Genomic DNA, 26,631 nt, shown 5'->3' with positions numbered 1-26,631 from the left:
TCGTTGAGATACTAACTTCAGGATCTTTAATGCCCACCTGACGCTGTAGATGGGACCTTGCTTTAATGCCTCATCTGAAAGACGGTGGAATTTTAAGGAGGCCTGAAAAGCTTTGACTGAAACTTGGCTCAAAGTTGATGTCACTTGTCCTTCACTGAAGGCTGCTACATTTCACTGTCTGTCTTGCCCAGTAGACACCTGGCATCTGTGTGGGGAAAAAATGTTTCCTTGTTGGCTGTGCTAACTTTGCAAAGACTCCAGCAGTCTGCAGTTAGCCTAATGGCTGTTTTCACTTATTTATAACAGATCAATAACTGCATTAAGAGTAATGATTTATGAGGCTTTTAGGTAGGAATCAATCTCCATGGAAATAGTTTTTGCTGAGGCAGGAAGTTGTTTAGATACACTTGGTGCCATTTGGAGCTGGAATTCAGAAGCTGAATGACAATGTTTAGCCCAATATTGATTAAGTAAGAATCATTTCTCAAAATATTAATGCCGTAACATTTTTAATGTTTCAGGATCCCCTAAAAGCCCAGTGATAGATATTGATTTTCTTGTGTTTTAATTGATATTCAAGTGCTGCATTATCATATATTGTTGAAAAATAACATTTCAGAATAACATTTCAGAGTTTAAGTGCTTCACTTAAATGATGTGCTAGGTTTTTTGCCTATTTACTCATTTATATAATTGAATTATGAAATGAAATGTTAGCATATGAATCTTTGCTATGAGAACATTGGAGTACTGGCCAATATTTATCCCTCAACCCACATCACCAAAGCAGATTATCTCATCATTATCTCCTTAATGTTTGTGGTAGCTTGCTGAGTGCAAATTGGCTGCTGCATTTCCCAGATTATAGCAGAGACTGCAGTTACAAAGTACTTAATTGGCTTTGCTACTGTACTAAAATGGCTCTTATCAAAGTCTCAGATGACACACTATGTAACCGTGAAAATGTTGACCACACCATTCTCCCTCAACCATTGACCAGAAACCGAACTGGACTAGCCTTACAAATAATGTGGCTACATCAACAGGTCAGGGGCTAGGAATCCTGTGGCAAGTAACTCATCTCTTGACCCCCCATAGTCTGTCCACTATCTACAAGGCACAAGTCAGGAGTGTGATGGAATACTCCTCACTTGCCTGGATGAGTGCATTCCCAACAACACTCAAGAAGCTTGACACGATCCAGGACAAAGCAGCCGCTTGATTTGCGCCCCATCCACAAACATTCACTCCCTCCACCACCGATGCACAGTGGCAGCAGTGTGTACCATCTACAAGATGCGTTGTAGGAACTCACCGAGACTCCTTAGACTGCACCTTCTAAAATGGCGACCTCTACCATCTAGAAGAACAAGGGCAGAAGTTTCTTCTTTTACAACAGTCCTTAAAACTTAACTTTTTGACTAAGCTTTTGTCATCTGACCTAAAAGCTCCTTAAGTGGCTCAATGTCATATTTTGTTTAATAACATTCCTTTGAAATGCCTTAAGATGTTTTATTAGTTAAAGGCAATATGTAAATTGTTGTTGTTTAAAATGCTTTGGAATGTCCCATGGTCATGAAAGGGACTAAATAAATGCAAATTCTTTCTTCCACTGTAAGGGTTGTGGAATTACAATATAGTTGGCGTCAATTGCTTCAAATTCTTTCTCTCAGAGGGTTGTGCAGCTTTGGAATTCTCTGCCTCAGAATGTAGCTAAGGCGGGGCCATTGAATATTTTTAAGGCAGAAGTCAATAGATTCTTGTTAGGCAAGGAAATCAAAGGTTATCAGGGTTAGATGGGAATGTGGAACTTGATTCTCAAGAAGATCAGCCATGATCTTATTGAATGGCGGAGTAGGCTTGAGGGGCCGTATGGCCTACTCCTGCTCCTATTTCTTATGTTCTTATGTTCTAAATCTGCGGTAGTAACTCTGTTTTGTAAATCAATAAACTGAAATGGAATAGTATTCTTGGTGATGCGACCTCGGGAAATGGCATGAACTCCACTCCAGCCCCCTCATGAGCTAATGTAACAGCGTTTATGGAGTAGGTTGTTCCTGGGGATTCTTCCAAGAATCAAGGTTGCCTGAGAAAAACTGCAAGACTGTGGCACCATTCCAACAATCATCTGGATGTTATAGTATTGATAATTTTGCAGCTACTTAATATCTACCTAAGAAATGGACAAGCACCAGGCCACTATGTAATGAAGCCAGACTTGAATCACCTTTTCAAATGTAAATAGATCAAACATTACAAAATGCAACATAAATGCATTTGTACACTGATGCATTAAGGCTTAATATGTAAAGAGAACAAGATAAGCAGGATGTGAGATCAAGTTAAATTTCACTGTGATAGCCCGAATTTTGTGGACAGTGATGAGTGGATGGAGCTCACCATTCACTACTCTTCTACACCTCTGCAGATTTTCTGTGGGCTTTTACACTGCACATTGGGTGGAATTTTCCATTTTGGAGACCAAGGGTGGAATTTTTCGCTCAGGAGACTAAGTGCAGTGGGAAAATTGGCGTGATTCCTGCTGGGTGGGGGGATGGCTGAACACACGTGATCTTCCACTGTGCAGCTCATTAATTATTTATCAGCGACGAACTTGGCCAATCTCTTGGTGGGGCGGGCAGGAAGTTGCCTGTCCTGCCATTGCCTCATGGGGTCAAAAGTCCTGGCACCATATTTAAAGGCACCCAGACAAACATTCACTCATTGCAGGCCAGGAGCTCCGCGTTACTCTTCCAGAAGCTTTGCAGCCCCAGCTCGTACTGGAGAAGCTAGCAGATGTGTGAGCAACCGCATCCCAGGACATACGAGGGCATCTCCAGCATTGTCTTTCACTCATCTCTAGATAAGAGCACCACTGGCGTTACACCCATGGCCTGGCCAATGTTCGGCGTTGCAGTGGTCCATGTTTGCTGGCTTCTTAACCTTATAGAAACCCCACTGCTTCTTGCTGCTCAGGACCTTGCTCCTCCTGGCCCTGTGCCAAACATCAATGGGCCCCCTTTCTCCTCATTTGGATGAGAGTTAATTCCAAGGCAGGGTTGCCTGTAACCTGCATCATTGATGCCTCAGTGGATGTGTGAATGAGTTGAAGTAATACATTTAGCGAGCATGCCCTTCATAGGTTTCCCTCCATCTCAAAGCTAACAGGCAAGGGCTAAACCATCCACATTTCATCCCCACCCCACCCCTTACAGTCAAAGGGCTTCCTGGAGGACCAGACATAGGTGTTCCTCCCGTTCATACATGTCTATGTATGGAGATATTGCTCTTTGACCAGGGTGATGAGAGCCATGTGCATGAAGACTCTCTCTGACATTAATCTGCTTGTCTGCACTACCCTCAAGACTCTATAGAGACTATTGCCTTGGCAGCATAGAAAGATTTATCCCTTGTCAGCCAAGCTCATTCACCCAGGAGGATGGAGGTTTGGAGTCACAAGATGGCTACCATCTACCAGCCATGCCTGTTGGAGGCATCCACCTCCCTCCCTCCCTTCCCCCTGCCTCTGACTGCAGCCGATGGCAAATGGCACAGAATGAATGGCAGCTCCAGACCTTGCTGTATCCTTGATGTCATGAGACTCATGAGTTGGGAACAAACCTGCTGCAATGCAGGCTTCACCACAGAGAGGAGAACACAATTGAGCATGGTTGATTTCCAGTTACCTCATAATTATTATGCTGTCCCCTAAGTCAGCTACTTGTGCTGACCTTGAACTTCACCCATCCTAAAAGACCCTCCTCCCACTTTGAGGAATCTCATTGACTGAGTATCTGCGTGGTCAAGGCCAGCTTTGTGAAATGGTGTGCCTCACCTTTCAATCTCACCCCATCACCTTCTACCCTCTCCCTGTCACCCACCAACTTCCCCTCCAATCACCCTAGCCCCATCCAATATCAATGTCCCCTCCCCTCTGTCACACTTGAACCTCACCCTGTTACCCTGCACCCTATCACAATCCATTTCCACATGCTTTCTGTCTGCTCAGAGTCAACACCCAATTACCACCCCTGTGTCCAACCTGATGGTGTCCTCTCCCATTATCCAAGTCTGTCCCCCTCCGTGACCTCCCCATTGAGACCTTTACCTACCAGACTTTCACCGTGGACCTGCCACCCTACCACATCCCATTTCCCCCTCTGGCTGTGATGTTCTCTCCTATCAGTACCCTGAATTCACCCCTCCCAGGATCCCACAGTCAACACCACTGACCCTGCCCTCTAAGACACTCACCCCTCACCTTCCCCAGCCACTCTCCGCGTCCCCTCTCGAGACATTCTCTCTCACTTTCCTGGTCATGCTCCCCAGCTTCTCCGGTAAGCCTGCCCCCCCTGTCCAGCCTTTGCCCCACCCTTCCACCCTACCCTCAACCCCTTCCAGTCTTTGCCTGTCTCCCATTTCCAGACTTGGCGCAGTGTTTGGTATCGGCACTCGAGTGAAGTTATGTGAGGTCCCCAAGAAGGAGAAAGCGACATCTGCAGACCTCAAAGTCTTGGAAGAGGTCAAGTTGGCTAATTGCACGCCACTTATACACCGTGGTAAAAATGAATGTTCTAAATTCTCGCTGGGAGTGAACTATATTTAGAGGACATATTTAATTTCAGCTTGGCGGCCTTTTAATTAGCATGCATGAGATGCTAATGAACGTAAATGGGGTTCCCGAAATTGTTCGTCGGGAAACTCAGCCTGCCTTTAAGCCGCCATCAAAGTCGGGAGAAGAAAACTCCTAAGTAATTTTCCCCTAGCGGGAAACTAACTTTTTCAATAGCACCAAATTGAGTGCCCCCATGAACCCCACCATTGGCAGGAGTGGAAATTTCCACTCATTGTGTTTAACAGTGTTAACATTGTGGTTAACAATTCCGTCTATGGGGAATTCATGCCCAATGTGAACCAGCTGGACTTAGTACTATTGCCCTATATGTGTTAATCAATGGCTGATCTTAACTCAACATTAATTTTTTGCCAGTGACAACATACAAATGCTGTGGGAGGGCAATGCAGGATAATTGTACTTACTGATTGGGGCATCGGCAGAATAATTGGGTCATGGATCAGACTGATTATGATGCCATAAGTTCTTGTGACACAGTGGGTAGTGTCCTTGCATCTGAGCCAGAAGTTCTGAGTTTCAGCCCCACCCCAAGGCCTTATGGTGACGGTAGGTGTGTTCGTGACGAAACCAAACAGGTTGATTATTAACCTGTAAATCCTTCATTACACCAATGACAGGTGGTAATGAACTTGATGTAATGGACAGGTTTCTTCCTTGAAACAGATAACTTTATTACAGAGCTCTTTTAGAAGCTACATGTTTGAACCAGGTCCATGATTACCCACGCTTAGAGCTCATTCATCAGAACAATCACGTGACCCATAAAGGCAGTAGGAAAGGTTATATCTTCAATCACTACATTTCCTCCCCCTTTAGCCCTTTTACATTTCCTATTTACAAAGAATATTATAATCCACATTATATGCAAAAATACATAGGTCATGAGATTAAAGATTAAGTCTCTGAGGTGGTTTTCTAATTCATTTAGAACAGCGTAGCTCTACCACTTGAGATTCTCCCATTGGATCAACGTAATCAAGAACCGCAGCATCAGGGATATCCTTAAAAAGTGGCAGTTCAGAAGCAGGCAATACAGCAGAAACATCTGGTATGTCTATTCTAGGTCAATCTGTCACCTCAGGTATTAAAGCTGGTTGTTGGAATGTCTCTCTACTCCTTAGATGATCCACATGTTTTCAAACAATCTGGTCTTCCACCTCCATTTGGAGTGACAAGGTCCAGTTTCAGGGACAATTATACCAGGAACCCAACTAGGTCCATTTCCAAAATTCCACACGAAAACTATACCTCACACAGTAAATCTTCGAGCCTTGCTATGAATATTATGATTCAATTTTTGACTAATCTGATTCTTCTCTACCCTCCTCTCTAAGTTTGGAAACACCAGACTTAACCTTGTACCTAGGTGGCATTTCATCTGTAATTCTGACGGTGTTGAACCTGTAGTTGCATGAGGAGTCATATGATAATTGAGAAAAAAACGTGAAAGTCGAGTTTCTAGAGTACCTTCAGATAACCTCTTCATTCCTGATTTGAAAGTTTGCACTGCTCTTTCAGCTAACCCATTCGATGAGCGATGATATGGTGATGTTTTAATAGCTTAATTCCATTTAAACTCACGAATCTCTGAAACTCTGTACTAGTAAAGACAGTACCATTATCCAAAACAATGACTTCCAGTAGGCTGTGTATACAAAAAAATTGGCGCAGCTTTTCAATAGTTGCACATGATGTCAGTAATCTAACTTCATACATATCCATCCACTTAGAATGATCAGTAAAGACCTCGTACCTAAAAATGGACCCACATAATTTATATGTAGTCTAACCCAGGGTGGACCAGGCCACTCCCATTGATGCAGTGGAGCTGAAATTGGCGACTTCTGTGACACAGGAGACAACGCTTGACCATGCTTTCAGTGTCATTGTCTATGACTGGCTACCAGGTATAGCTTCGTTAAGCATTTTCATCTTTGATATGCCTGGATGTGTATTGTGAAGCTCTGTCAAGAGTGGTTCCCTTCCTTGCGAAGGGACAATGGCTCCTGATCCCCATAACAAGACACTATCTTCACAGCTTAACTTTGTTTTATGGGCATAGAATGGTCTTATCTTTTCAGATATTAGAGAATTCAACCATCCTTGCAATACCAGGTCTCGGACTTTTGACAAAATTGGATCCCCGTTTGTCCGGTTCCTTATTTGCTCCACACACACAGGCAAAGAGTCCAAGAAATTCAGTACAAGCACAAATGCTTGTGGCACTGGAGCATGTACTATGCTATCTGGTATTGGAAGGCGACTGAGTACCCTGTATTTGCAATATGCAAGCCAGGACGGTACATAAAGGTATACTCATACGCAGATAATAAAAGCCCAAAACAAAAATAAAAATACCTGGAAAAACTCAGCAGGTCTGACAGCATCTGCGGAGAGGAATACAGTTAACGTTTTGAGTCTATATGACTCTTTAACGGAACTAAGGAAAAATCGAAGAGAGGTGAAATATAAGCTGGTTTAATTAGCACATTTCTTAGCTAATATCACCACCATCAACATCTCTTTGTCCTTTTGTCTATGACATCTTTTGGTTATCTCCACCTATCACTGGCCCTCTATCCAGCTTTACCTGTCCCACCCTCCCCCCCCCCCCCCCCCCCCCCCCCCCCCCCCCCCCCCCCCCCCCCCCCGCAAACCAGCTTATATTTCACCTCTCTTCTATTTTTCCTTAGTTCTGTTGAAGAGTCATACGGACTCGAAACATTAACTGTGTTCCTCTCTGTAGATGCTGCCAGACCTGCTGAGTTTTTCCAGGTATTTTTATTTTTGTTTTTGTTTTGGATTTCCAGCATCCGCAGTTTTTTGCTTTTCATAAAAGCCCAACATTGAATTCTTGCTGAGGCTATTAGCGGAATGGCTTTATCCTCACTAAATAAACCCATGAATGGTTTATGGTTCAACACAATGGTGAAATGTCATCCATCCAGATACTGGTGGAATTCCTTCATTCCAATTATCATGATAAACCTTCCTTTTCTAGCTGGGAATAACCCTTCTTGGCTGCAGAGAGGGTTCTGGAGACATAGCCAATTGACCTTCCAAAACCATCTTCCATCCTATGTGATTTCACAGCTCCCACACTTTAAGGAGATGCATAACAGATTAATATTAATTCTTTTGTTAGGTCATAATGTATAAATGTAATAAGTTCTTTACTTTCACAAAAGCTTCTTCTTGTTGTGAATTCCATTGATCAATGATAATTCTTTTCAATAGTAAGTGTAAAGGTGCTAGCACTGTTGACAAGTTTGGCAAGAAAAGACTAATAATTAATCATGCCCAAAAAAGACTTGAGTTCAGTGACATTGGAAGGAGAGGGCCCCTCTTTGATTGCCCTAACTTTCTCCTCTACTGGACGCAACATCGTGACATCCACTCCGTGACCCAGATAAGTGACTTCTGGTGCTTGGAATGTACATTTCTCTTTCTTTAATTGAACACCAGATTTCAAAAATCTTCTTAAAATCTCTTCTCAATTGGCCAAATATTTGGCTTCCATTAACGCTGTGATCAGGACATGATCTAGGTACACTACTACTCGGGGAAGTCCTTGCAGTAGACTTTCCATGGTCCTTTGGAAGATTGCACATGCAGATCATACTCCAAAGGATCAGCGAGTATATGGATTCAGACCCTTATGCGTGTTGACGGTTACATCCCACTAGACATGCTATCCAGCTCTAGCAGTTGGTATGCATGGCTCATGTCCAGTTTGGTGTAGAATTTGCCTTTAGCTAGCTTTGTGTACAAATCTTCTATCCTCAGTATAGGATATTTATCTAGTTTGACTGTCTTGTTCACAGTTAATTTGTAGTCCTCACAAATGTGAATAGTTTGACCAGGTTTCATCACAGAGACTATGGGCACTGCCCATTCTGAAAACTAGACTGGCTGGATTATGCCTAATTTCTCTAAATGGCATAATTCTGTACTCACTTTATCCTTTAGGGCATAAGGCACAGGTCTGGCCTTAAAGGACTGGGGTGTTGCCTCCGTATCTGCATATATGTTTGCTTGTAAGCCTTTTATCTTTCCCAGTTCATCACAAAATGCACTGCCATATTTCCCTAGCAGCTCAGGAACTCCTCCTGCTCTCACTTGAAATGTTTCAGACCAGTTGAGCTTAATTTTTTGTATCCAGTTGTGTTCCAGAAGGCAAGGTCCTTCACCTATCACTATGATCACTGGAAGCTGGGCTGTCTGTTGCCTATAGGACACGGGTGCTGTGGTGATGCTCTTTACCTGTATTGACTCTCCAGTGTATGTCTTCAGCTGAGCTGTGGTTTATTCCAGATTCAGTGGCTGGGCACCTTCACTTAGGTATATAAATGTGTGCTCTCCCACCACTGTGATTGAGGCTCCCGTGTCTACCTCCACGACTAGGGGCTTCCCATTCACTTGAATGGTGATGGCTATTGGTTTAGTTTTTACAGCTTTGACATTGTGTTAGGAATAGATATCAGTATCAGCAGCTCCTGGTTCTGTTATACCACTTCAATCATCTTGGTCTGCTGTCTGATGGGCTGTCTGGCTTTCCCCTTGCATTGCTTTATTACATGCCCTTCTTTGTGGCAGTAATGGCATTCTGCCTCTTTGAATCTGCAGGTGTCTGGTATGTGGTTACTCCCACATCTGTAACAGATTAACTTTGGAGTTGCTGCTGAAACACTTCCACTAGGTCTTTTCCTTTCTTGAGCAGCAGAGACTGTCTCCCGCTTTTCTGCTGTCTCTCTGGTTTTCACTCCACGCCCGGGGTAGGTTCCCACTCCAACAAAAAAATGACACCATGTTGCACGTTCTGTAAAGCCTGAGAGTCTCGCAGCACTTTCCATAGCTAGCGCTATTTCCATAGCGCACTTCACATTGATGTTAAATTCTGCAAGTAAACGGCGCTGAATGGTGTCGTTGTGAATGTCACAAACTAACCGGTCCTGTTACATGTCACTGAGTGTGTCTCCAAAGTAGCAGTGCTCAGTCAACTGCTTCAACTTTGCTGTATAAATTGTGATGGACTCTCCCGGGGCCCTAACTCTGGAGTTAAACTTAAACCACTGCATTATTACCAATGGCTTCGGCTGAAAATGCATCTTCATGAGTTGTACCAATTCATTAAAAGATTTAGAATTGGGTGCATTCAAGGCCATCAGACTGCAGATGAGGTTATATGTCTTGTTACCACAGACACTCAAAAGAATTGCTTTCTGCTTCTCTTTCGTGTAAATTTCATTCGCTACAAAATAAAAATCTAGGCACTCTACGTACTGGCTCCAATCTTCCAAGGATGCGTCATAAGGGTCAATTCTGTCCAAGAGTGGCCTGACTGGTGAGTATACTTTTCTACCTTTCCTTACGAACCGATGTACACTCATTCACGAGGCGAGGTACAGCATTGTAGCGATTTTACCCTTGTCGCCAAACGTAATGAACTCTATGTACTGGACAGGTTTTTTACTTGAAACAGAATTTTATTGCAGAGCGCTTTTAGAAGTTACATGCTTGAACCAGGTCCATGACTAGAAAACTCCTCCGCCTGGATTATCCGTGCTTAGGGCTCATTTATCAGAACAATCATGTGACCCCTAAAGACAGTAGGAAAGGTTACACCTTCAATCATTACACAAGTGGTAAGAGCAGCAGAGATTCTTGCTCAGCCCTTGTGATGGAAAGGAAGTTGGAGCCTCTCCCATCACTGGCCATAGTCCCAGACTACAACATTCACATGAAAGAGATCTGTAACACACCACCATTCATTATGTGTTGACAGTTGCATGTCTTACTTGCAGGATTCACTGGATGATGATCACGTGTGAGACTTTTCTTCTCCCCAGTCCACCAGAGGCCGGCCTATCACTATGTCTGAGACTAGGCAGAAACCAGGGGTCAAACCTGAATTGATCAAACCTGGATAGATCGACATTGTACCACACAGTAAATGTTTCCACTGGAGGAATTGAAAGAAGCTCTTTGTTTTCCATTTGTTAACCTTAGGCAATAATTTCTGCTGTGTCTGCTGAATCTGTTTCCCAAACAACAGTTGCCTTTAATTGTGGTTTCTGTTAAATCTTTAATTTAATTCTGATTTTAGATCTTACCACTTTAGAAATTACTTTTCCAATGCAGCATTAATGAAACCAGATATACTAGTTGCTTATGCACTTTAAGGTAGAAATGCTCTAAGAACCTTTATTCATCTTCGGTCAATACATGTAGCTACTTAGCTTCTTGTCTAATGAAGCGCCTAATTGGAAACCATTATTAAGGATGGGGGCTTTATTATTGATTTATCATAACTGTTTTTTGTTTCCTAATCTGTGGATTACTGAGATGTGGATAATGTTGCAGTTCCAGTTCCAGATGCACCCGTTATTGATGAGAAGCAAAGCCGGCTGTATGATGAGGGAATCATCTGTTGGCAGCAGCCCAATGGCAACCCTCCCATTGACCACTACAAGCTTGAATACAGGAGACTTGACCAAGACGGAGAATGTGCCTGGGAGCTCACTGAGGACGTGTGCAGCACAAGTAAAGTCATCTTCAATCTTGACACCAATACTAGCTACCTCTTCAGAGTGAAGGGTTGCAAGAATTTTACCTACAGTGACTACAGCAAGGAGGTAGCTTTCCATACGCCACCTGCTCCAGGTATGCCCTTTGGGAGGAGAGTTACATTGAGCTATAATTATAGTCACTCCTTCAAATTAGCAAATGGTCATTATTAAAATTGATTATTTTTCAAGTGGAGGATTGTCAATGTGCCTCAGGGATGCATTATTTGAATGATAAACAATACTGAATGGTTTTGCATTTTCTGTATGCAGTTCTTGTCAGTGGAGCCAGGAACTTAGTGTTTTGCATATTTCCCAGGGATTTTTTTTTATCAGGGCTTTTCTTATCCATTTAAACAAATTATAGGTTTTTCTCTTCTTGCCAAAAGAAAGGCAGTTAAAAGAAAATATAGTTAAGACATTACCTAAAACAATACAAAGCACTTCATTGCACTTATAAGTACCTTTGAAGTAATGTTTTTCAAATTTTTTGTGTAAGGTTTGGAATCAGAATTAACAAATTCAATCTAAGATATCCACCTTCAATCAGTTGCCTTGTCAGGCAAAGTAGCAACACACTCATAGGAGTCAGCCTTTAGGTTAGTGGTAGCCTCTGAGTCAGAAGGTGAAGGGTTCAAGCCCCACTCCAGACAGTGCTGACAAATGGTGACTAGAATGTGGTCCTAAATACTGGGTTAACATCTATTGGTTACTCATGCCTGGATTGGTTGGGGACTGGCTCTGTGCTAGTGCTCCTGCTCCACACAGACCTGGAGAGCAGAGTGCTGATTCTGAATAGGATTAATATCCAATGTTGGTGCACAGTGTGGCTGCTTCTCCCTCCTCACCACAGAGGGTAACTGGACCTGTTTAGCTTTTGTTGCAGTCCACCTAAGAGAAACATAAATTTACTAGAGAAAGGAAGTGATTCAGCCCACCGTGACTGTGCTGGAAGGTAGTTTGAAGATACATTGTGTGAAGAAAGTAACCAGAAACCAACTCAACTACTCTTCGTCAGTGGGTAAAGCAAGGATTTCAAGGGTGAGATTTGCCCTAGGGCAGAGTACAACAGAACCTTATATGTTCTAATTTTGGACAATCTGTCTTGAATTCATGGATGTGTTGCTGGAGTAATAACTCCTTTGAAGCCTGATATCAAAACATGTCATTATATTTTCACATGTATATGAAATATATTTGTATTTATCCAAATTTACCCAGAGCCTATATTCTAACCAAATAGCGAGCATCAGGCTAGAAACAGGACAATCAGATAGGTTTCAGGTGAAGAGAGGGATACAACAAGGCTGTGTAATGTCACAAAAATTATTCAATTTGTACACAGAACAAATATTTAGAGAATTAGGTGCACTTCCAGGGATAAAGATTGGAGGCAAGAATATAACAAGCTTGCAGTACATTGACGATACTGCACTAATTGCAGAATTAGAAAAGGCCCTACAAAATATTGTAGATCAAGTAAAATCTCGAAGTTTATAATATAGATCGAGCATGAGCACCAGAAAGACAATAACAATGGGAAGGATCTTCCCCCCCGTTGGGGTGGGGTTGGGGGGCAGTGTGGTGGGTTTGCAGGAGTGGGCGGCTTCCCGATCGGTGCCCCTGATTGGGGGCGCACCACCATTTTACGCTATGTGCCCCCTGTGCGGGCGGTGGGGGGGGGGGATTTCCCTGAGCTGGGAGTGTGCTCTTTCACACAGTGCACGCTGACGAGCACACAGAGCTCCCTAAGGCTAAGTGCTGCCTCAGGGAGATCGGCTCAGGTTTGAAAGTTTCAGTAAAGAAGGGGAAAAAAATTACTGACACGTCTACTCATGTCCCACTGTCACATGGGCTGGGACATGTCAATTTCTTTTATTCAAACATTTTATAAAAATTTTAATACCCTCATGAAACCTCATCCTGCCCGTGGATGAGGTTTCGTGCTTTCTCAGAAGCCCGCCTGGGCTCCTGGCCTGCCCACCAACATTAAGGTTGGAGGGGCAGGTCTATCAATCATGTTAATTACTTTTTTAATGGCCTCAAAAGGCTTTTGACAGTTCGGCGGGCAAGCAGCCAATTTGGCTGAGCACCCGCCGAACTGAAAATCTAAATGATGCAGGGTGACGTTGGGATGCACGGCCGATGTCACCCCACATCATTTCACTCACCGCTAAGAAGATGCAGCCTAATGGTAATTTGAAGGAATACACAAGAAGCTAGAGTGAAAATTGAAGTGAATGGTGTCACACTGGAACAAGTAGTTAAGTATGTCTGTTGAGCACAAATGATAACAGAAGATGGCAGATGTGATGCAGAAGTCAGAAGAAGGATAGAGATAGCCAGAAATAATTTCTTGAAGATGAAAGATGTGTTAAAAGCAAAAAAAACTCAAGCTCGTAACAAGGGGAAACTAATAAGATGCTAAAGTCTATCCATTTTCCTGTCAACCTCAGAAACCTAGACAATAAGTGGAGCTTTGGAAGAAAATAGAGGCCTTTGAAATGTGGATGCTAAGATGTTAACAATTCCATATACAGTTGATAAGACCAATGAAGAGGTGCTTGAAATTGCAAGAACAAAAATAACTCTAAAAGGTAGCATCAGAAAATAAAATGCCAGTATTTCAGTCATTTGAGCAGAGCTGAAAAGCTATGGGGATCTCTTCTGGAGGTCAAAGCAGAGGGGCCAACCTAGGCATAGTTGGATGACAGTGACAGAGCACTTGCAGATGTGTTACAATGGATGTGTGAAGATGGTGCAAGACAGATCAGTGTGACATACCAAACAGCAGATCTGCCAGGAGTAGCTACCAGCAGCAGCAGCAGCAATGTGTGACTGAATTTGGAACAAAGACATTACTGTTCTGTAAAGAGAGTTGTTTTTAATTTTCTATTTTAATTCAAGAAAAAAGTGAATAGGTTTTGGGCTCAGGGCAATTATAAAATTCTAACATATTGGAAATCTTTGTAAGTCTAAGTTCACAATATGTGCTATAGTCACTAGTTCAAAGTAGATTGATCAGCTCCCAATGTTTTCTACTTTGCACATCTAAAACATACTCAGAAGGTTACTAAGGGCAGAATTTTATGGTCCCCTTGGAATTTTGTGGTCCTGTCTGCCTACCCACCCTGACCTGACCGCGGTTTAATGGGAGGTTGGGCGAGGCCTACGGCCACCTGCCTGCCCTCCACTGAATTGAGGCCCATAAGTGGCCAATTAATGGCCACTTAAAGGCTGTTTCCCACCCAACGGTGATTCGGTCGGTGGGAGGAGGTCAGGGAATTGGGGGGGGCGGCGGTGGTGGTGGGGCAGGGGGAAGGCCCGGCACGTTAGCCTGCTCAGGCCTCTGGCGGAAAGGGTGGGGGAGGGGGGTAACGCCTCCTACATGGGCCCCATTTTCCAATCAGAGTCACCCTCACCAACTGTCCCCTTCTCCCATAGCCTTTCCAAACTGCCCCCCGTGCCCCCTTGTGTCCCCCCAACCCCCCACCCCCCCTCCCTGGGGCCTCTTCTCCTGGTCCTGCTGAGTTCTCCGGGACTTGGTGTAGTCCAAGCTGTGGCACCGCTCCTGGTGGCACCGCTGGGACTCAGAGATCTGCCAGCAAACAGATACCAGGCAGCTCTGTGAGGCAGGACTCCCTCCCTAAGAGAAGGTGGAAGGTATGCTTCCATCTAGTTAATGTTCCTCAGTGTATTAAATGGCTGTGGGCCAGCCATTAGGAGAGGGTTTTGGTAGCAGTGTGGGAAACCCCTCCATCCAAAGGATTCTGCCCTAAGATTCCATTAATTAATAGAAAGTACTAAAGCTCAGTTAGAATTAGTTTACAGTTAATTGTGAGGGTGTAGGACCTCTTAACTCTCAGAAGTATTTAACATTAGCTTTGTATTAAATTAGTGAATTTTATAATAGTCCTTTTATTTTTGTGTATGCCTTTAGATTTCAGTCGACAGTAGATTATTGGAAGATTGCTACATTAAATGCATCCTTCTTCCAACATTCTCTATCTGTTCAGCAAGATTGTACCCTATTACAGCCAAAACTAGACTGCACTTTTAAAACATATGCATTCACACACAAAAAGGTTTGATCATGTATGTCCAGAATGGGTCTCCATCACACATGTTCAAAACGGTTTGCTTACACACATCCAGAATTGTCCCATTTCATGTTCATGCCTATGCAAGCAGCTTCTTTTCCCAATGTGTAATCGTGATAATGAGTGAAATCTGTAGCAGTGGTACCTGAGGTTTGAGCCAGAATTTGCAGCTTTGATGTTTTATTTGACCCAGAGCTGTGCTTTCAAACACATATCTGCTCTATCGATTGCTTCCACCTCCGTAACATTGGCCTTCTCTGCCCCATCTCAGCTCCCCCAGTGCTGGAACTCTTACTCAGGCCTTTCTTACTTCTAAACTTGACCACTCTCCTGACTGGCCTCCTACCCTCTGTAAACTTGAACTGATTCAAAGCTTTGCTGCCATATCTTAACTCACACCATGTCCCATTCACTCATCACCCCTGAGCTCACTAACCTACATTGGCTCCTGGTCTGGCAACGTCTTGATTTTAAAATTCTCAATTTGGTTTTCAAATCTCCCCATGGCCTTGCTTCTCCCTATCTCTGCAAACTCCTCCAGCCCTACAATGGTCCAAGATATCTGGCCTCTTCCTTGAACTTAATTGCTCCTTCAACTGGAGGCCATGCCTCCAGCTACCTAAGCCTCTCTATCATTGTTTTGCCCTTTAGGACATTCTTCAAAACCTGACAAAATTTTTGGTTACCTGTCCTAATATCTTCTTATGTTACTTGATGTGAAATTTTGTTTAATAATTCTCCTGGGAAGTGCCTTGGCACATTTCACTACGTTAAAGGCACTATACAATTGAAATTGTTGTTGTAGTAGTAGGACCACTCTCTAATTGTCTTTAGCTCTCTTGCTCCAACCTGAAGACAGAAGCTTTTCCCTGTCTTTAGTGAGCTGTTGCATCTTTAGAACTTCAAGGTTTAATATTATAAATAGTAACTTAAACTTGATTAAAAATAAACCCCGAAACACAAAGCCAATCAGATAACAGGACAATTTCGTTTTCCTACCCTTACAAAGTAAAAGATCAATTCAGTGATACGTTTCTGTGTTTTTTCCTCTTTCTTAATAAATAGCCATGGCCTTTTCACCCATGTCTTGTTTGAAACCACAGGCTGTGACCCACACTCTAAAGCAAGTAAGCAACATTTATCAAATAAACCCAATACAGTTACCATACAAAACTGTTGTTTCAAAAGACTCCCTGTGCAGCCCTATTCCATTAAGAGGACAAGGCACTCCAGCCTGTGGGCACTGTCAGTATTACACTTTGGCTGACCTAACAAGAGAAACATTGGAGTAAACATAATGTAATTCCCTTTGGCCCTTCTCTAGTACCTGTATCTCTTTCCTTATTTTCATCCACAACCTATCCTCCAGATCATCACAAATGTGAATATTAGGCAAACTGGGTGGATCTCTCAGCTTATCTTCTCCTCAGAGTCCGTAGTTAACCTTTTCACTGTCATTATGCACGCTAATATATCCCTGATGGAAGTAAAACATTCGCACGTTCCTGAAACTAAATGCAACATGTTATCCGGCTGTAAATATTATTTGCTGAAATGTCATAAATTATTTTAATTTGACAATAATTGAATTTTCACACAGCATATTTAAAACTTTCAGCTGGAATTTAACTTTGTTTAGAAGTCCTTGGCTAAATCTCAAAGAAGTTCGGAAGGAACCTGCTTGACCCATTATGTTTGCACCAGGTCATTGCTACAGAAATTGGCACTAATCCCAATGCCTTCCCCTCTCCTGACAATATTGCATTTTTCTTTGCTGTTTTCACAAGGATGATCTCTGTCTTAACTACTATTTGGGGCAAATTACCACTCTCTAAACTTATCAAGGGCAATTAGAGATGAGCAACAAACATCGCCATTGACATTCACAACCCATGAAAGAATTAAAAAAAACTAAAGAAAATTCTAACTTCTCCCATTGTTTTTTAGTGGCAAATTTTTTACTTCATTACCACTTGTCAGTGAATCCAAGTAAAGGATTTGCTCACCCTAATCACCATATCAAACCATTTAATAATTTAAAAAAAACGATTAATTTTTTAGTCTTCTCTGCTCCTTTTAATCAAAGCTTTTCCATCAAATGACCTCTTCAATAATAAATGTTAACAGTGATGCTGTAATGAGAATCTTTTCACTGAACCACATTGTCATGAACAAGAACATCAGTGAGAAAGTGATCTGGAATCTTATTTATAAACAAGTCACTTTAGGTAATTCATTATCCATTTTTTTCTTCCCAGCTCCTTACTTGAAAGTAACTACAGATGCATTTGTACCATTCCCCTGGTTGCCCTCTCACACCATACACAAGTGGCCATTCTTCCTGTCTGAGGCTGGACAGTGTGTGCAGGGTTGTTTACTCCATTTATAGAGGTCAACACAATCGTGTCAGATACTCTCCATTCCTGATGCCCACAAATGCTTAATTGTCTAGCAAAGATGGTTAGGTAGTGATGAGAAGCAGGGGCCCTGCCTGATTTTCCACCCCCTCGATGGAGATTCTGAGCCCCGTAGAACTACACCAACTGCTGCCCTGAGTGTCTTGGTCTGTAACATTGTGCTGCACTTTATTTCATTTCACTTATCCACTTAGGCATTGAGGTTCCCATTGAGACCAGTATTCTTTTGAGGTCAGTTAACAATTCCGCAGCAAAATAGCAATGGAGTACTGTTATAGTTTCAAAACGGATTATTTGGCCATTATTATTTTGCTGTTTGTGGGAACTTGCTGTGCGCAAATTGGCTGTCACGTACCCTACATTATAACAGTGAATACACCTCAAAAGTACTTATTTGGCTGTGAAGCGCTTTGAGATGTCCAGTAGTTGTGAATGACGCTCTATAAACGCAAGTCTTTCTTTTATTCAGTGTTTTAATAAATATTTGATCATTTTCTTTATACTTTTTATACTGTAGATAATTTTTTTAGTGTTATAGCCTCATTCCCGACGGGTCCCACCTCATTAATTATGAATCAGGGGAAACACACCAGGTCACTGGCGGGTGGGCTTGGATTTGCCCACCACTTAGCACTTCCTCACTCTGGGTGCCATATTTAAAGCACATCTCAGCACAGCCTACTTCCTGTCTATAGGCCAGGACTGCTCCAGGCAACAGGTAGCCCCGAAAGCCTCTCTTGGGCACTTGCTGGATGCAGTGGAAGGCCATTGGGATGTCCTCTACCCCTGCTCTGGCCACAGGAAGTTCACCAGAGCCACCAATCTGGCCTGGGAGAAGGTGGCAGTGGTGGTCAGTGCCATTGGAGCACAGAGAACGTCAGTCACCCAGCGCAGGAAGAGGATGAATACTCTCAACCATTCCCCCCAGGGTAAGTCAACCACCTCTTCACTCTCTACTCACACACTCACAGACCTATCACACATCCACAGGGATCACATCAAAGGGATGATACGATTAACTCTCACATGCCCATTTAATAATTTTAAAAATAATTTTAAAAAACGATGAATTTTTTAGCCTTCTCTGCTCCTTTTAATCAAAGCTTTTCCCTCAAATGACCTCTTCAATAGTAAATGTTAACAGTGATGCTGTAATGAGAATCTTTTCACTGAACCACATTGTCATGAACAAGAACATCAGTGAGAAAGTGATCTGGAATCTTATTTGTAAACAAGTCACTTTAGGTAATTCATTATCCATTTTTTTCTTCCCAGCTCCTTACTTGAAAGTAACTACAGATGCATTTGTACCATTCCCCTGGTTGCCCTCTCACACCATACACAAGTGGCCATTCTTCCTGTCTGAGGCTGGACAGTGTGTGCAGGGTTGTTTACTCCATTTGTGATGGAATACTCTTCACTTGCCCCGATGAATGCAGCTCCCACAACACTCAAGAAGCTTGACGCTGTCCAGGACAAAGCAGCCCACTTGATTGGCACCACATCCACAAACATTCACTCCCTCCACCACCGACGCACAGTAGCTGCAGTGTATACCATCTACAAGATGCACTGCAGGAATTTACTAAGGCCCCTTCGACAGCACCTTCCAAACCCATGACCACTACCACCTAGGAGGACAAGGGCAGCAGATAGATGGGAACACCACCACTTGGAAGTTCCCCTCCGAGCCACTCATCATCCTGACTTGGATATATATCACCATTCCTTCACTGTCGCTGGGTCAAAATCCTGGAACTCCCTTTCTAACAGCACTGGACTGCAGTGGTTCAAGAAAGCAGCTCACCACCACCTTCTCAAGGGCAACAAGGGATGGGCCATAAAAATGCTGGCCCAGCCAGTGAAGCCCACATCCCATAACTGAATTAAAAAAAGACCCGAAACATCAATGAAGATCCCCCACCTTCCTTGAGCTGTTTCATGGTGGAGCCATGTCCATAAGGATCCACCCAACATGCAGTGCACATGTTCATCTAGGCTCGGGTAGCTGTTGGTCTCCAGCAACTTCTGCTCCTCAGCTGTCCGCAATCTGAGAAAGGCCCTAAAGGTAAGACATCTGCACATCACACTTGTCCAGATGTGTTCTGGGCCGGCGTGTTTACCTGCTAGCATAACGGCAATTCTGGCATGGGGGGACGATTCTGGTCAGGCCTTACTTTGCACCCCATTACCGGGTTCACACTGCCCTCCAGCGGGATTGTGTTCCGCCATGGGGGACACGATCAGACGATCCCGCTGTGCTTTCAGGCCGGCGTGAAACCAATTTTTAGCCACCTTGCCATACTGTCCCTGCACACTCGCCATGACTCCGACACCAACGGGGCCGGAAAATTCCGGCCTCTGAGTGAAAGGGAAGGAAGAGTCAATGATGCTGCAATTAGCGGAATGCAAGAGATAACACAGTATAACACCCGAGTTAGCTTTTGGAGTGGTCAAAATCTGCTTTGCCCTGATCAGCAGCTGAATTCCAAGAGTGGGAAATGTTGTTGTTCAGTGTCCTGTTGTTGGTTGCCTGTATACCACAAGTGTGAAATAGATTCTGAGACACTAATTGATTTAAACCAGGGATGACCTACTCCCACAATTATACTTCAATGTTGGGTTGTGCTCTTGGTCTAAATTGGTTGCAGACTTTGTTTAAATTTCTATTCCCAGGATCCACTTGCACTACAAAAATAATGTTAATACTGCTTGCGCCAGGAGCACCCCAGCTTTAGTTCCAATTCAGTACTTTGGACGAAACAAACTGTTTCCAGATCCATGACTTGTATTATTACGATTGGTGGTAGTTGGGGTGTAAAGAGTATAGATTAGTAGGTGATTTCTACAGGAGCCTATATTTGCAAACAAAATGTTGCTGAAAAGCAATATATTTAGCTATTTATATTGCCATGAGCATGGTATAAGACAAAGTTGGAAGCACATTACCCCAATAATAGAAAAAGATCCAAGAAGTCTACAGCAAAACCACTTACAGAGTCTTATGGATAAAAAAATATTCAGACCGAAAGTTGAAATGTCTGTTTAGTTCTCAGACATTTTGTTTATTCTCACTAACCAATTACAAGAGGAATAATAGACCAGACCATCACATTAGAAATAGGTCATCTCGGTTCCACGCTTCTGAGTTAATGGGCTTTGCATTCATTACATAACTGTTATATAATCTGAAGCTATTGCCATCGATGTGTAAGCAGCCTAGGGAACAATGTGTGCAATAGACTTTGCATTGAAAAAAAAATTGAACATTTTAAAATTTTCTACTTTTTTATAGACCACCTCAATTCTAATACTCTTGTTTATTTTAATGACTGTTCTTGTGTTTTTATTTATCCCTAATGTCTATATTCTCATTTTGATTTACAATACTTGGTAAATGTCATTACTGTCTGTGGGACCTTGCAGAAAATAAGCTACAATGTTTATTTTATCTCATTTAATTGTTCACATTTTTCTTTTCTTGTGTTTCTTTGTTCTATAAAACCAGTTTTCATTTTCTTTTAAGTGTGGCCAGTGCAGACTTTTTTGTACAGTTGCTGAATAGTTTTAGGTTAGACTTGCTCAGTAAGTGAGATCTGCTTTTTTATATTTTACACTGCATTACTGTCAAAAAGGAGGGTGGGGTGGTCAATATTGTATTCATGCTGTTCTGTTATTTCCACCTATTTTCTGTTGGGGTTGGAGTTGGAGTTGGTTTTGTCAATTTTTCCTTACCACTTTGTCAGTGCTTAAGGTGAAGAAAATTTTGGGGGGTTTTTTTCTTTGTTCAAAGTACAACCTTCATTGTAAATGGGAAAAATAACATGATGCTCCCACTGAAAAAAATAACTCTTTGATCTCATCAGAAGAGTCAGGGCTGAATTTCAGTGTACAAAACCGGGTGGGTTGAGTACGGGTCAGATGTTAAAATTTTAAAATCTGAATCCTGAGACCAACCCATCTCCAAATCGCCTATTTCCAGGCTTAATGGAGACAGGGCAAGGGTCAAGCAAGGCAAGGGATGAGCAGTCCACCCACTCCAAGAAGGCTGGCTGGAATGTTAAATATTTTAATGATGCTGGCAGCCTCTGACTCAACCAGCCTTGCAGGTTTAACTCTGGTCAGTTGACCCCAGGAAACCTGGAGGGAGGCGAGGACAACTTTGAAGAGAAGGTAAGTACCTACAAAACTGCTTTTGGGCCAGAAGGAGCAGAAGTGCTTGCTCGGCCCAGCCCGTAAGGCTCCCCACCCTGTCAGATTTCTCCCAATAACAGTCTTTGGAGTTAGAGATCAGAGCCCCCAAGGTGTCAGAGATTAGGCAACAGAGTTAGGGATTAGGGTTGGAACCTGCCTAGTTGTGCGGCCTGATTTTGAGTCCTCCAGGGCTGTCTGGAAACTAAGACTGTCATTCATGTTTCCTGCCCAGAAGTCAACCTATTAAGGCCAAAATATGCACATAGCGGAGTTAAAACTCCATAAACTTATGAGGAAACCCAGATTCTCGGGTTTCCCTTCCAAAAAGCTGCACCCCAATTTACATAACCCACTCCCGTTAGCATCCAGGTCTAACTGTTTTTAACCAATCAAATGCAACAAGACGGAGGCAGGATTGCAGAATGGGGAGATAATTGTCATTTAATACAGAAAAGTACGAGGCAATGCTTTCTGACAGAAGGGATAGGAAAAGGTGATATAAACTTAATGGCACAGTTGTAAAGGTTGTGCACATTCATGTGCATGGCTCTTTGAAGGTGGCAGAACATATTGAGAGAATAATTTGCAAAGCATATGGGACATTTTCTGTTGAATAGTCATATTCGACTCAAAAAGTTAACTGATTTTTCACAGCTGCCACAGACCAGGCCTGATAAGTATTTCCAGCATTTTCTGTTTCTATTTCATAAGTAGAGGTATGGATTAAAAAAACAAGGAAGTTAAGTTTTATAAAGCCCTGGTTAGGAGTATTACGTCCAGTTCCGATCACTACAAGTTAGGAAAGATGTGAGGGCCCTTGAGATGATGCAGTGGGGATTTATCTGAATGGTTCGAGGGATGAGTGATTTTAGTTACAAGGCTGGGTTGGAGAAGCTGGGGTGGTTAACCTTGCAGCAAAGGAGATTGAAATGAGATTTGATCAAGGCGTTACAAGATTATGACAGGGTAGACAAAGTAAACAAAGAAAAGCTGTTTCCGTTATCTGATGGTACAAGGGCTAGGGGACACAATTTAAGGTTTTTGTCAAGAGAGGAAAAGGTTTTTTACACAGCAAGTGGTAATGACCTGGAGCTTGCTGCCTGTGAAGGTGGTGGACATGGAAACAATCAATAATTTCAAAATGAAATTGGATGAGAAATAAACTTGCAGGGCTATGGGCAGACAGCAGTGGAATGGGACTAACTGGATTTTTCTCCAGAGAGCCAGCATTGACTTGATGGGCCTAATGTCCTCCTTCTGTGACTCTATAATGACTCTATGACCCTCCTGTGCAGTCTCCCACCAAACTAGATAGCTGCAGTGATACTAGGCTGATTTCTAACTACTGAGGGGAGGTGGGTTCAGGTGTGCGCGGGGAGTTAAATCTCCCAAAACTGATGTTGGGTTGGGACCCCGACATCATCCTGCTATTTCTAGGTTTCACCCGCACGAGTTTGCAGGTGAACAGGACTGTTGATAAACAAATGAAACTGGTAACTAACTCATGTTTTAACCTACCGTTCTGACTTTAACAGTCAATGTACCTATTTCCTAAGCTTTCAGCAACTTGCAAGTGCACAGTGAGGAGAGCTTATTCAGTGAAACTGAGAGGCTGAGAAGCATTTGATCAGTGAAACTGAGGAGCTCCAGCTATGCCTACGCAAGAAGCTGTAGTTCACAACACTTCTTCTGAGAGCGTGCTCTCATTACCTGGCAGGCAACTTCTAACCTTTTGGAAGTCAGTTTACCTGTTTTGGATCTTACTCACCTTGAACTGCATTTGCTCGCCACCAGACTTCACCATGGCTTGGGAGCAGTTTGTGTAGCTCCACCATGTGCCTCTGATGGGGGAACAGGAGGAGCAGCAATACAGACAGCATCGGTTGCAGCAGGAGCAACACCAGCACCAGCTTTCTCTCCTCAGCCGCTTGTCGATCCAGAGGGCAGAGGGGATGGACACAGATCCAGTCCCTAGGAGGCGAGACTCCCCAACTCAGGGTCTGGAGGCTGTGGATTGGCTCCCTTGATCTGTGAAAGCACATGTGTCAGGATCAAAGCTATTGTTGACATCTACAATGTCCTGGGGCAAGACTTACTTCCCAGTAGGCCAGGTGGGCATACATTGCCAATGGTTGTCAAGATCCTTGTCACTTGCTCTCCATGTCTTCCCAAGCTCGTGTGCTCCCTTCTCCTGCAAGCACGGAATGCAGAGTTATGAGTGTTAGAAATGCAGAAATCTGGAGAGGAGGGAAGGGCAGCATTCACAGAGGGTGACTGTAAGGGATAGAAGTGAGAGGGCAATAGGGTGAGGGTGAGTGTGAGTGTTGGCTGCACAGATGTGGTTGTGAAGTGTCTGGAGACAGAGGAATGAGTGGAGCCACAAGGTTTGTTTCTCTGAGGAGTGTCATGCAGGAGAACGCAGGGTAGTCAGAGTGTGGGGTTTGGTACCTAAAAGTTTTATATGATTCACTTTTCCTACCCTACTGATGTCCTGAATCCTCTCAGTGCACTGTCTCTGTCTCTGTGTGCACTGTCTCTGTCTCTGTGTGCACTGTCTCTGTCTCTGTGTGCACTGTCTCTGGGTTGGAGGGAACACGGCTCTGTTGCTGATTTCCTCAGCCATTTCCATCATGCCTGTTTAGTTTGAGAGGTTACCCTCTTCCTCGCTTGGAAGAGATCACCTCACTGCAGACCCTCGGATCCCACAGCAAGAGCTAGGGGACAGCCTTCCTGTAACTCCATTCCATTCCTGTTGTTGTGGTAGCCACAGGAATTCATGTCCAGTTAATCCATTTGATCTCATGCTGAGACCTCTGTCATTGGGGATCTTTGATTTGAAGGCTTCCTGGTCCCAGCGGATTTGAAAACCGCTAATGTAACAGAAAGGAAGAAGAAAGCAGGGAACTATAGGCAGTTAGCTAAATGTTTGTCATAGGGAAAATGTTATTAGACTTCCATGAGGATGTAACAAGCAAGGTGAATGAAGATGTAGATGTGTTGTACTTAAATTCCCAAAAGGCATTTGATAAAGTGCCACATCAAAGGTTATTGCACAAGAGCTCATGATATGGGGGTTAACATATTGACGTGGATCGAAGATTGGTTAGCTAATAGGAAGAAGTGTAGAGGAATAAATGGGCCTTGTTGGATTGGCAAGCTCTTATTAATGGAGTGCTACAGAGATCAGTACTGGAGCCTCAGTTATTTACAATCTATATCAATGACTTGAACAAAGGGTCTGAATGTATAATTGCTAAATTGCTGATGACACAAAGATAGGTAGGAAAGTAAGTTGTCAAAGAGGACATAAAGAGTCTATATAGGGATATAGCCGAGGGGCTGAATTTTTCCATAGTTGTACTATGTGTGGTAGTGGGCGGGTAAAATGGAGTCCTAACTGCTGATGAAAATGGCAGGTTTTCATGCCATGTCTTCCTGAGCCCGCCTCATTATATATTCACTCCTGAGAAACACACCATTTCTATGGCGGGTGGGTTGTCATTCGCCCACTCGCCATCACGCCGGCCGCCATCTTTAAAAGGCAGCCGCCAGCAAAGCGTTCATCACCACCAGCTCACCACCGCTGCCTGGGAGACATGGCCGGCAAAGGCAAAAAGACTGCAAACCCCCCACTTCAACGACGGGCCCCTCGAAAGACTGCTGCGTGCTGTGGAGGCCGGGATGTGCTCTACCCCCGCTCTGGCTACAGGATGGGCAGCAATGTCCCCAACCCAGCTTGGGAGATGTTGACAGCGGTGGTCAGAGCGAACACCCTGCAGAGGAGGACAGCCACCCAGTGCCGCAAAAGGATGAATGATCTCCTCCGTTCCCCCAGGGTAAGTCATTCTTTTCATCACTCCCAACTCACACACTCTCAAACCAATCACACACCCACAGGGCCCTCGCTCACTGTCAGTGCAAGGGACATCGCCATTCACTCACATCGTCATTGTCTTCATTCCATCCATGCGATCACTCAACACCTACACAGGCCAAGCATACTTATCATCTGGCTCGACACTAGTCCTGATACACTCTCCCCATCTCTATCCATGCAGGATAAACTGGCTCACAACAGGAAGGACAGATCGCAGACAGGTTGAGGGAAGCTGGAAATCAAAGTTCTGATAGAATTTGAAAACAGAGCCATCCAGCTGGCCGGCGATGACCAGGACCGGTCCGGTGCTGATGGTGAAGTTGGTGCTGATGGTGAAGTTGGCACTGCTGTACCAAGTGAGGATCCAGCAGTGTAACATTCGTCAGACAACCATGCTGTGGGTGATGTGTCCTGTTTCACAGGCCACTGCCATGCACTAATTATCTCCCCTTGCTTTCACAGGCACATCTGGGAAGCCGCCAACAGAGTCTATGACCCAGAGCCTCCAATCAAGCTCTGAAGAAACCTCTGAAGAGGAATCTGGAGGCACCCTCCCTGAAGTCCCATCACAGCGCTCACCCACACCCTCCACTAGCGCAGAGACACGCACCTGGTGGGACTTGGCTTTAGAGTAGCCTCGAGATCACAATCTGGTGAGCACATTGCACTGTCTGATCCACAGCAGGTGGGGGCAGGGACTTTCCAGGTCTCCAGCACTCACAGGACTGTTGGAGGCCAGAATGTTGCTGAGTCTGAGACAGATGACGAACCTCTGGACTCGGTCATGTCACAGTTGCTGGAGTTGCAAAGGCAAACTAGGAAGGGATGTCTGCTGCTCTCC

General features: G+C 43.7%; 1 protein-coding gene across 6 annotated transcripts in view; it reads left to right on the top strand.

Moving 5' to 3' along the window:
- Positions 1-26,631, top strand: part of trim36 (tripartite motif containing 36) — a 187,350-nt gene that overhangs the window by 135,883 nt on the left and 24,836 nt on the right. For all 6 annotated transcript variants that reach the window (XM_041186595.1, XM_041186598.1, XM_041186596.1 and 3 more), the window contains one exon: positions 11,000-11,299. In XM_041186595.1, coding sequence (XP_041042529.1) covers positions 11,000-11,299 — 300 coding nt within the window. The remainder of the gene's footprint in view (positions 1-10,999; positions 11,300-26,631) is intronic.

This window comes from Carcharodon carcharias, chromosome 4 (genome assembly GCF_017639515.1).
Source record: "Carcharodon carcharias isolate sCarCar2 chromosome 4, sCarCar2.pri, whole genome shotgun sequence".
Taxonomy (NCBI): domain Eukaryota; kingdom Metazoa; phylum Chordata; class Chondrichthyes; order Lamniformes; family Lamnidae; genus Carcharodon; species Carcharodon carcharias.
The sequence above is the reverse complement of the archived record's forward strand: the minus strand, read 5'-3'. Positions and strand labels throughout refer to the sequence as shown.